The sequence below is a fragment of the Phyllopteryx taeniolatus genome, chromosome 5 (assembly GCF_024500385.1).
Source record: "Phyllopteryx taeniolatus isolate TA_2022b chromosome 5, UOR_Ptae_1.2, whole genome shotgun sequence".
In the NCBI taxonomy this organism is placed as follows: domain Eukaryota; kingdom Metazoa; phylum Chordata; class Actinopteri; order Syngnathiformes; family Syngnathidae; genus Phyllopteryx; species Phyllopteryx taeniolatus.
In genome coordinates this window covers 11,244,724-11,257,125 of record NC_084506.1, presented here as the reverse complement: position 1 = coordinate 11,257,125, position 12,402 = coordinate 11,244,724, and the positions used below count along the sequence as shown (strand labels likewise).

Here is a 12,402-nt window from a genome sequence, read left to right as displayed (position 1 = left end):
TGGCTCGTTTTTTGATAAAATATATCATGTTCAGCCAGATTTTGGGCCGCCCACATTTTGGACCTGTCACAGCGTGAAACGAACGAGCAGGAGCCGATGACATTTCCACATAGAACCTCTATGCATTCTGTGGTGTAATTTTTGCCTATATTGAAAATCTGGATAGTTTTTTTTTTTTTTTACAATAACGAGTGAAAATAGTGATAGTGAAACATGATGGAAGGCTTGTTGTCTAAAAAAAAAAAATCGATCATTAAAATGCCTTCTTGCGGAAAGAAGACAGCCACGTGATCAGACATAAGGTAATTCTTGCAGTTTAATTTCCGCTTATATAAACCGATTTCGTCAGCTCAATTTTGTATTGATTGCATCACAAATGCCTCTAAGATGTTTGAAAGTTCCTAGGGATGAAAAAGGCATTTCTGTAGGTAGCATTGTGTGACCGACGTGGACCTTGGCTGGCTATCATAACGTCGGATGACGAGTGTCTCATGGCCAAAAGCTTTTTGTCGCTTAATGTCTAAAACTGCGCTCAATCGTCACCAAAATGTATGTGGACAGCTATATTTATCTCCATTTACACCTTAAAAATAACAGAATTGGCCAGATATTTTTTATTTTTTTGACAATCAAAAGGGCGGGTTCCAAAGACAATTAGTCATTTACCATTTGTTCTAAAATGGATTGATATTATTGAAAATGCCTGCCAGTTTCATCTTCTTGAGCAAAAATACATCAAATCAACTTGTTAGTGAAATAAGGACCATCATACCTCCTTTAATGAAGAAAAATAGCACTGAATTATACAAAAGAACAATAAGACAATAAAAGAGAATGTAAATGGACAAACTAGTTTCATAAAGTGTGATTACTGTACGTTGGGACAAGCGGAGTCACAGCAACAACAGCTATAAGCCTCAAATGTGTGCCTTAAAGATGCTTGGGCTAGTGAGTGACATCAGGAATATGGCCATTTTTTTATGAATGTCTGGACGTGATTTTTGTTCTTGCATGTGAGAAGTATCTGAAGTTTATAACTTAAAATTTGGCTCACAACATAAAGCAAAAAAAAAAAGAAAAGAAAAAAATCCAAGGGACAGCTAAACCCAAAACATTTGGGAAACCAAGGTACCACTGTAGGTATACATTTATGGTAACATAATAGTAGTTTTACACTTCAAAATAAAAAGTACATTGTTTGGGGTAGCAGTCAACAGAATAAGAATTAGATTAGAATAATATTTCTGCAGAAATGAATATGCTTGGGTGAAAGGGAATGAAACTAGTGTCGAATAGTTGTCAAATACAGTATGCTCAAACATTGCTATTCATGATTCATCAGAAAAAAAAAGAGAGGCTCACATACGGCCTGTGACTTTTCAAATGAATACTGTAAATATATCTGTTATTTCCTTTGTGGGTGTTAGATATTAAAAGATGTGCATGAACTTAATTCACTCTTGTACAAAATACCCAACATCAATAAATGAATCAGGTGCAGATGACAGCAAAAAAAAAAAAAGGAAGCTTTATCCCGGGAAATCATTCAAAGCTTAGCTCCTATTGAAAAGCCACAAAACAGGACCATGCAGGTTATATAACAGTGCTGCCAACGCTCACCCTGTTCACTAATTATGTTGCCAAGTCAAGCCCACCACTAATTCTGACGTACTAAAGAAGACATTGCCTCCATAAGGCACTTCTGACTGATGATACACCTGAGGCTGTGCATTAAGTTTAGTACGCTTATTTGTTTTATGTCGACTTACTGCACTTGTGGTGCCATCTGTGTCTGTTAGCCTCTGGTGCAGATCAAACCAGACTGTCTGCAAGGGGAAGCACAACAACAACAACAACATGTCAGTCAACAAATCTGGACAGCAAGAAACACATGGTAGCATGCAAGGTGACTTACAATAGTATACAGTATGGTAAACAGAATGAGGAAGAGGTGATGTTTTTTTTTTTAATATAAAAAGTAGGACAGGATAGCAGTAGGATCTGGAAGGAGATGGATGGTGTATGCCAATGAGAATCACAATGTGAAAGACAATAAGCTATGAAGATGGTCTCCATTTTGCAGTTAACAACGACCACCTTGGGGGGAAACTTCATACTGTGCCTCTTAGAGTTCTTGCCCATTCACCTAACAGATCATTTGAGTTCTCTTTTTTTGGCCTTGAGCAAAATGCTGAGCTCCAAGTTATTTCAAATGTTGTCATTATGTGTGGATAACTTCATCCATCATGAATGCAAGCAGTGAAAAGCACTTTGAGCATCTTATAGGTAACAAAGTACACAATAATTAAACCCATTACTGTTTACCAAACTGCAGTGCTCCAGTGTACCATAAGAGATCTATGTTTTATGTTATTGTTGCTCAGTGTTACAAAGGTAAACATCTCTCATTATGATACAGTGTGTTGCATACTACAACCAAAACAATAAACATATTGTAAAATTACTGTAAGACCTTTCTGACAGTGTGAAATTTATTATTATGATATAGCTTTTAGATATCCATATTTAGGCGGCACAGTGGACGACTGGTTAGCACATCTGCCTCACAGTTCTGAGGACCGGGGTTCAAATCCCGGCCTCGCCTGTGTGGAGTATGTATGTTCTCCCCGTGTCTACGTGGGTTTTCTCCGGGTTCTCCGGTTTCCTCCCACATCCCAAAAACATGCAGGGTAGGTTAATTGAAGACTCTAAATTGCCCGTAGGTATGAATGTGAGTGTGAATGGTTGTTTGTTTATATGTGCCCTGCGATTGGCTGGCGACCAGTTCAGGGTGTACCCCGCCTCTTGCCAGAAGATAGCTGGGATAGGCTCCAGCATGCCCGCGACCCGAGTTAGGATAAGCGGAACGGAAGATGAATGAATGAATATCCATATATGTGCAGGTGTACCTAAAGTGTCCAGCGACTTTATATTGGCGTGCATGATGATAATTTGGTTCTGATGTCTACATGGGGCGGCACGGTGGCCGACTGGTTAGAGCGTCAGCCTCACAGTTCTGAGGTGCGGGGTTCAATCCCCGTCCCCGCCTGTGTGGAGTTTGCATGTTCTCCCCGTGCCTGCGTGGGTTTTCTCCGGGCACTCCGGTTTCCTCCCACATCCCAAAAACATGCATTAATTGGAGACTCTAAATTGCCCGTAGGCATGACTGTGAGTGCGAATGGTTGTTTGTTTGTATGTGCCCTGCGATTGGCTGGCAACCAGTTCAGGGTGTACCCCGCCTCCTGCCCGATGACAGCTGGGATAGGCTCCAGCACGCCCGCGACCCTAGTGAGGAGAAGCGGCTCAGAAAATGGATGGATGGATGGATGTCTACATGGAAGTACACTGATTAGCCTCCACTCGGACAACTTGGGAGTCATATAAAGTTAGTATAGTCAGTCACAAGAAACGATGAAGGCCCCTTCCAATTAAGTGACTGATAACCACGATTGCCCCTGTGAATATATTACAGTGGCATGGCACAGTTACTGTAAGTGATTGCAGCAGGGGTTGCCTCTGGGATCTGGCGAAATGGGAAGGTCTCCCCTCTCTCACACACACATGCACAGCTGATGATGAATGATAAGAAGGTGATATCACACTTAGATCAGTTGGACTCAAAGTTAAAGTCTGTGTGTTAACTTTCATATACAGTAGATAGGAGTGTGAGCACTGTAGTGTTGACTTATCTATTATTAAAAAACACCACATCAATTCAATGTCCCCTGATTGAGCTGAAGCAACAAATGTGAATTGAATGTTTTTTTTTCCTCATTCCATTGGGAGGAATCTACTGTACTGTGTGTCTGTTGGCAACAAAGGAGCTCTTGAGGCCCAATTACCTGCAAATATGCTGGATGTGTGCCTGAGGTTTAGACTCCGCAAATAAGATGTATAGCATGTAACGGGGACAGTAAACATTTGCAGTTATTTTCCCTAATGTTACATTTACTGAGCAAATGAACTTTGATGGTAACACAGTGAAATAGATACAACCCCAATTCCAATGTAGTTGGGACGTTGTGTTAAACATGAATAAAAACAGAATACAATGATTTGCAAGTCATGTTCAACCTATATTTAATTGAATACACTACAAAGACAAAATATTTAATGTTTAGACTGGTAAACTTGATTGTTTTTAGCAAATAATCATTAACTTAGACTTTTATGGCTGTAACACGTTCCAAAAATCTGGGACAGGGTCATGTTTACCACTGTGTTACATCATCTTTTCTTTTAACAACATTCAATAAACGTTTGGGAAGGACAAAATTGTGGAAGCTTTGTAGGTGGAATTCTTTCCCATTCTTGCTTGATGTACAGCTTCAGCTGTTCAACAGTCTGAGGTCTCCGTTGTCGTATTTTACGCTTCATAATGCGCCACACAGTTTTGCTGGGAGACAGGTCTGGACTGCAGGCAGGCCAGTCTAGTACCCGCACTCTTTTACGACAAAGCCACGCTGTTGTAACACGTGCAGAATGTGGTTTGGCATTGTCTTTCTGAAATAAGCAGGGACGTCCATGAAAAAGACGTTGCTTGGATGGCAGCATATGTTTCTCCAAAACCTCTATGTACCTTTCAGCATTAATGGTGCCTTCACAAATGTGTAAGTTCTCCATGACATTGGCACTAACACAGCCACATACCATCACAGATGCTGGCTTTTGAACTTTGCGTCCATAACAGTCCGGATGGTTCTTTTCCTCTTTGGCCCGGAGGACACGACGTCTACAATTTCCAAAAACAATTTGAAATGTGGACTCGTCGGATCACAGAACACTTTTCCACTTTGCATCAGTCCATCTTAGATGAGCTCGGGCTTAGAGAAGCCGGCGACGTTTCTGGGTGTTGTTTATAAATGACTTTTGCTTTGCATAGTAGAGTTTCAAGTTGCACTTACAGATGTACCGCCGAACTGTATTTACTGACATTGGTTTTCTGAAGTGTTCCTGAGCCAATGTGGTGATATCCTTTACACATCGATGTCGGTTTTTGATGCAGCGCCGCCTGAGGGATCGAAGGTCACGGGCATTTAATGTTGGTTTTCGGCCTTGCCACTTACATGCAGTGATTTCTCTAGATTCTATGAACCTTTTGATGATATTATGGACCGTAGATGATGAAATCCCTAAATTCCTTGCAATTGTACGTTGAGGAACATTGTCCTTAAACTGTTCGACTATTTTCTCACGCACTTGTTCACAAAGAGGTGAACCTCTCCCCATCTTTGCTTGTGAATGACAGAGCAATTCAGGGAAGCTCCTTTTATACCCAATCATGGCACCCACCCGTTCCCAATTAGCCTGTTCACCTGTGGGATGTTCCAAGCAGGTGCTTGATGAGCGTTCCTCAACTTTCTCAGTCTTTTTTGCCACCTGTCCCAGCTTTTTTGGGATGTGTTACAGCCATAAAGTTAATGATTATTTGCTAAAAGCATTAAAGTTTATCAGTTTGAACATTACATATCTTGTCTTTGTAGTGTATTCAATTAAACATAGGTTGAACATGACTTGCAAATCATTCTATTATGTTTTTATTTATGTTTAACGGCCTAACTTCTTTGGAATTGGGGTTGTACATTTACTGGCATTGGATATCAATGGCTGATAACTGCCTGTGATGTGATCCAATTGTATTTTAGATAAAGCAATGCTGATAATACATATAAGATTAATTATTTTGATGGAGTCGCAGGCTACATGCAGTACATAGCTAGTACACTTGAATACTTTTTCATGCAGGTGACATCAAGAGTAAATATTTTCGTCCAAATAAAAAACTCAAAACAGAAAGGCATAGAAATTCAGTTGTAACAAAATAAAATTAAGTGAAATAAAGGCAATAGCTGTGTCTCAGACATCACACATTCATGCCCTGCTATCCCGTATGCATTTTGTAAAACCTCTTCACGTGATGATCTTTCTTTTGCAATTTTAATACAGATTCAAGTTGGTAATACCAGAACAAACCAAAATTAATAAATATTCAAATGGCTCGAGAAAGCTACATTTCTGAGCCATGACAAGAGCAGATATAATGTCAAGCCTGCTGGATTTGTAATCCAACACAAAATCCATCCATCCATCCATTTTCTGAGCCGCGTATCCTCACTTGGGTCGCGGGCGTGCTGGAGCCTATCCCAGCTATCATCGGGCAGGTGGCGGGGCACACCCTGAACTGGTTGCCAGCCAATTTTAGGGCACATACAAACAAACAACCATTCGCACTCACAGTCACACCTGTGGGAAATTTGTCAATTAACCTACCATTTAGCGTCTCCGATTCATGCATGTTTTTGGGATGTGGGAGGAAACCGGAGTGCCCGGAGAAAACCAACGCAGGCACGGGGAGACCATGCACACTTCACACAGGCGGGGCCGGGGATTGAACCCGGATCCTCAGAACTTTGAGGCTGACGCTCTAACCAGTCTTCCACCGTGCCGCCCCAACACAAAATGTCAATAAAATGTTTCTTCTGGAATACATACATATTCATTGAAGCAATTATTTTTGCTATTCCCTATCATGCTTGGAATGTCCAATTTGGAAGCACATAAAGATCTGTTAGAGATGCTACAAAGAAACCATCAAAAAAAAATGCAGCAACCTTGCAAAACCTCTAAAGTGAAAAACTATCTGAAGGTACGCTGCCCTATTTTACAAAGGTTGATTCAAACAGGCGGCATGGTGGCCGACTAGTTCGAGCGTCTGCCTCACAATTCTGAGGACTGGGGTACAATCCCTGGCCCCGCCTGTGGAGTTTGGATGTTCTCCCCGTGCCTGCGTGAGTTTTCTCCGGGCTCTCCGGTTTCCTCCCACATCCCAAAAAACATGCATGGTAGGTTAATTGAAAACTCTAAATTGCCTGTAGGTGTGAAATTGAGTGTGAATTGTCGTTTGTTTCTATGTGCCCTGCGATTGGCTGGCAACCAGTTCAGGGTGTACCCCGCCTCCTGCCCGTTGATAGCTGGGATAGGCTCCAGCACTCCCGCGACCCTTGTGAGGATAAGCGGCTCAGAAAATGGATGGATGGATGGATAGATTCAAACAGAAGAAATATTTTTTTGTTTGTTTCTGTGTAAAGATGACCTGGACTGGTCACCAGTCAATCACAGGGCATTTATACACTGTGATCGAAATTATTAGACATAGGCTACGTTTTGTTCATTTCCCTAAATATTGTAGTCTATACAATTTACACTGCATACATTTCTTTAAATAATCAACAATTACATTTGATCATATAATGGGCTAGAGTTTTTAAAATTGAAACTAAACGTCAAAACAACTATTTTTTGATTTTGTGTATTACTCAAAACACAATATTGAAAATTATTAAGCACAACCTAAACCTTGAGCTATCACCTCATCGTAGTGGAGGGGTTTGTGTGTCCCAATGATCCTAGGAGCTAAACTGTCGAGGGCTTTATGCCACTATACTGTAACCCAGGGCAAACAGGTCTTAGGTGAGGGACCGGAAAAAGCATGGCTCCAACGAATCCCTATGACGAATACAATTATTGGACCTAATTTTCCGTTGCCCGGAGGCGTGTTGATTGATTGATACTTTATTAATACCGTCAAGGATATTCAAGCATCTCCCAACTCACAATTGATGGACAAAAATACCTACAGGTACATATCGTCTCTGTCGGACAGAAACTCCATATGTCCAAATATGGTCAATTTCATAAATCGATACTATTGGTCTGTCCCTACATCCATCCATCCATCCATCCATTTTCCGTACCGGTTATCCTCACTAGGGTCGCGGGCGTGCTGGAGCCTATCCCAACTAACTTCGGGCGGGAGGCGAAGACACCCTGAACTGGTCACCAGCCAATTGCTCTATCCCTACATTATTAAACAATTAAAAATGTTGAAAACAGCTTGAGAAAAAATCTATTAATGTTCTTGAATGCTCAACTGTTTGAGAAGTGTTGTAAAACTCCAGCTTCGTGGAGCCGTATGGCATAATTGTTGCCTATGGTTTGAAAATCATTTTTTTTTTAAGACAATAACAAGTGAAAAAAGTTAGGTTAGATACATTTGAGTAGCTCTGTTTTGTTAAAATAGATGCAGTCTAATCGTTGTGGGGATAAAGGACCTCCTGAAGTGCTCAATATGTGAATGTATGGAGATGAGTTGCCCGCTGCGACTGCTGTTCTTCCCCACAAGTTGAGGTGAAGAGTGTGATTAACATTGTCGATGATGGCCAGTAGCTTGTCCTGCATCCGGTCTCAAGGGTGTCAAGGCTCCTCCCCAGCACTGAGCCAGCCTTCTTAAGCGGCTTGTCCAGCCTCTTAATGTCTCTCTCTGTGATTTTGCCACACCAGCAGACTGCAGCATAGAAGATCTTGCTCACCACCACTGACCAGAAGAACATGAGCAGCATCTTCCTGCAGACATCAAAGGACCTGAATCTCCTCAGGACATAATTTGTACACTTGCACACATCCTGCTCGGGCCCTTCCTGTAGAGTGCATCGTCCAGGTGCACACCCAGGTATTTGTATATACTGTATGTGGGTCTGCACCACCTCGATTTCCTGGCGCCAGATATTGACAGGCAGCAGAAGTGGCCTGGCCCTGCGAAAGTTGATGATCAGCTCCTCTGTATTAGTGGTGTTCAAAAGTAGGCCGTTCCTCTCGCTCCAGTCACTGAATGCTCCCACTAACTCCCTGTACTCTGCATTCCCGTCCTTTCCTCACACATGCCACAGTTCTGGTATCATCAGAACACTTTTGAATATGGTAGGTCTCTCTGTTGTGATTAAAATCTGGGGTGTATAGGGTGAACAGGTACGCATCCACCACATCCTCTGCGGTGATCCAGGGCTACTTTCCATCATCACAGAAACACACCCACCCAGTCTGACAAATTGAAAAAGATCATGGTGGTAAAGGAGTGAGCCACACCCCTCTTCCTTAGCTTCTCTCTGAAAGCCAATTCATACTTTCTGCATGTAGGGATCCAAAGGGTGCACGGTTGTGCATGTGATGGACTGAAATTATAAAAGTGGGTCACCCATGCATGCGCCAGAGCTGCGAAAGAAAGTACCAAAAGTACTGATGATGCTTTTCCTTGTCAATGCCTCTCATTTCTTGTGCTGAATTCTCTGTCCCTTGTATTCACGTCCAGTTCACATTGTATCTTCATGTTACTTTTTTCTCCTCTTCAGACAAATACAAGAGACAGGAGCTCTGTTTCTTTTTGCTTTTGTAGAGTCTCCATTTTGATTAAATGTGCATGCGTGGGACAGGGATGTGTGGACCAATGCACGTTTATGGAACGGATACTGACATACATTCTGAAATGTAGTATGAATGGAACGGCATATGCGTCTGCGGTCTACGGATGTGCAATGCCGAAAGCATGAATTGGCCTTAAGTAACATAGACCGAATGGTGTTAAAAGCATTTGAAAAGTCAAAGAATGTGACCTCCCACTTGTTTCCCTAACTCATTCAGGTAGGATTATGTACAATGCAGATAGATAGCATTGTCCAAACGGTACATGAACTGCAGAGGGTCCATAGCGTAAGATGTCTGGGGTAGAGAGGGGCGTAGTAAGAGAAGTAATTCCTCTGCAGTATTAGAGCTGCTGTAGTTAAGAGGAGGTGATTTAGGGAGCGGGGCTGTTACCAGAGAGTAAAATAAGTCAGCTGTTGAGGCAGGGCCGAAATGAGCAGGTTGGAGCCCGACCACTGAGTCGAACCTGTTAAAGAAGCGGTAGAACCCATTGACCTTCTTGAATACGTGCAGTCCATCCATCCATCCATCCATCCATCCATCTATTACCTGGCTGTTCATGTGCTTGTAGCCGGTGGTCTGCATTCCCCTTCACACCTCACTGGTGTTGTTATTCTGCAGCTTCTGCTCCACTTTCTTTTTATAATCCCTCTTAACCTGCCGCACATTCCCCTTAAGTTCCCATTGCATTTACTTGCACCTTTCCTTGCCCCCCGGGCTGAGGGCTGCCTTTTTCTGATTGAGGAGCCTTTTGATGTCACAGGTGATCCAGGGCATATTTTCTGGAGCGCACCACACAGTCCTCAACTGTACAATCATATCCCTACAGAAGGCATGACCTTCTGAACGTCCAAGTTTGTGCAGACATAGAAGGTTCTGTCCTGTGGTGTCGACTTTCTGAATGACCGAGTGGTTACTGCCTGCTTAAGGACACAGGGTGTATAGCAGGAACGAAGGTGGACCAGGTTGTGATCTGATCGGTCAACATGTGGGTGATGCATTGTAAGCTTCCTTACTATTTGCATACAGCGGGTCAAGGATCTCCTCCTCTATCCCCTTTTCACACATGATTGCTCTCCCATTCACCCCAGCAAAACAACACTGGCAAATTTGCTGATGACATCGCCCTTGTAGGACTGATCAGAGACAACGATGAGTCCGCCTACAAGGAGGAGGTCTGACATCTTGGCTATGGTATGAAATTAACAATGTGGATCTGAATACAGTCAAGACGAAAGAGATGATAAAGGACAGAAAATCCAGGAGCACTGAGTACACCACCACGCTACATCAATGGAGAGGAGGGGAAGAGGGTGGGAAGCTTTAAGTTCCTCTGAGTCCACAATGCAGAAAACCAAACCTGGTCTACCAACGTCGGAGTCAGAGCTGAACCCACACTGCTGGCATTGAAGTCAGGGAAGTGAACCACTACAGTGGTAGTGAAATGCAATAGAGAATAGAGATTGTGATTTGCAGTAGCATGCATATTCTATGCCTGTCTGAAATTAGAAGACAGAAAACAAAACAAAAACCTTCAATATATCTTTTTTTCTGTACGCGGATTTGTAGTAAGAAGAATATCACTTTTATACCAACACCTGATCACATACTTTAGTAGTCAACAGTGGACAAACCTGGAAATCTCTCATGCTGTGTTAGCACTTGTGTTGGTCCCTACACTGATATTCAGAGTTGTGTGCACGGCTTGTACAAATGTTGTTGCACACTAAAATTATATCACTATGCTGGATGTTATTAGAGAGAGCCGTATTAGTGTCTTGCAGGGACATGCATGGGCTTAACTTAGCTTCCATTTTCCGCAGCTTTAAGTCAGCACAGTTGGATATTAAATATTCAACACATATTTACCACGGTACATAATATAATGAATTTAACACTAATATGCGGCCATATAAAGGTATAAAGGCTCTCTGTGGGGAGCGTCTTTACACATGCCAGAAAATAATGTAAGCCAATATGTGACGTTGGGGTGTGAAACGAGCAGTGTCATTATACATCCATCCATCCATTTTCTGAGCCGGTTCTCCTCACTAGGGTCGCGGGCGTGCTGGAGCCTATCCCAGCTATCATCGGGCAGGAGTCGGGGTACACCCTGAACTGGTTGCCAGCCGGAGTCAGTCACCATGGTAATATACTCTGTAAAGCTAACCAGTAAAGTGAGGTTACATTCAAGTCTTGCTAGTGTTTTAAAACTGAAATAGAATCAGTCTATCCACTCTTCAGAAAAGTAAACAGAAGGGAGGCCTAAATGCTCCCTACTTTAAACACTATTATTTAGTTAACCAATTACAATACCTCATCAAAAGGTTGTACCACAGTGAGCAATGTGATTCTTTGTTAGAATTGGAACAAACAGACTGCAACAACATCATACTACCAAAACTCCCATTTATTTCTACTTGTCTTAAACGCCATAAATGTTTCAAGAATCCAATAATCGCATCCACCTTAACAGCTGGTGGCACAGTTTAGAATCGACAGGATCTCAATTAGCTCCCCAATCTGGCATAATACAGATTAGTTTCAGAATTAAATTTCACAGAATGGTTCTTGGCACAATCATCATACCATAACTATTGGGGAATATGACATCACTACAGATGTTATGCAGTACATGCTACAAGTGGACCAGGTAACACTGACAAACAGCCTGCAGGTGGGATTAATAGGATACATCACTCTAACCATTCTGAGTTAGGGTGCCAGATTGCCACCAAAAGCAGTAATTTAACAACTAAAAACAACAACAATTTAACTATGCACTACTAAAAGTGACTGTTTAACTGTTAAACCCTGTTTGTAAAAAATAACACAAAGATGCATTTTAATGCAGTCAAAACATGCGACAGTAATTTTAAGTGAGGTTACAATCAAGTCTTGCTAGTGTTTTAAAACTGAAATAGAATCAGTCTATCCACTCTTCGGAAAAGTAAACAGAAGGGAGGCCTAAATGCTCCCAACTTTAAACACTATTATTTAGCTCACCAATTACAATACCTCATCAAAAGGTTGTACCACAGTGAGCAATGTGATTCTTGGCTAGAATTGGAACAAACAGACTGCAACAACATCATACTACTAAAACTCCCATTTATTTCTACTTGTCTTAAACGCCATAAATGTTTC

The 12,402-nt window shown here is 42.0% G+C and overlaps 1 protein-coding gene across 2 annotated transcripts in view; it reads right to left on the bottom strand.

The window, feature by feature from the left end:
- necab2 (N-terminal EF-hand calcium binding protein 2) overlaps positions 1-12,402 on the bottom strand; it is a 198,834-nt gene that overhangs the window by 21,894 nt on the left and 164,538 nt on the right. For both annotated transcript variants that reach the window (XM_061773637.1, XM_061773638.1), the window contains exon 9: positions 1,770-1,826. In XM_061773637.1, coding sequence (XP_061629621.1) covers positions 1,770-1,826 — 57 coding nt within the window. The remainder of the gene's footprint in view (positions 1-1,769; positions 1,827-12,402) is intronic.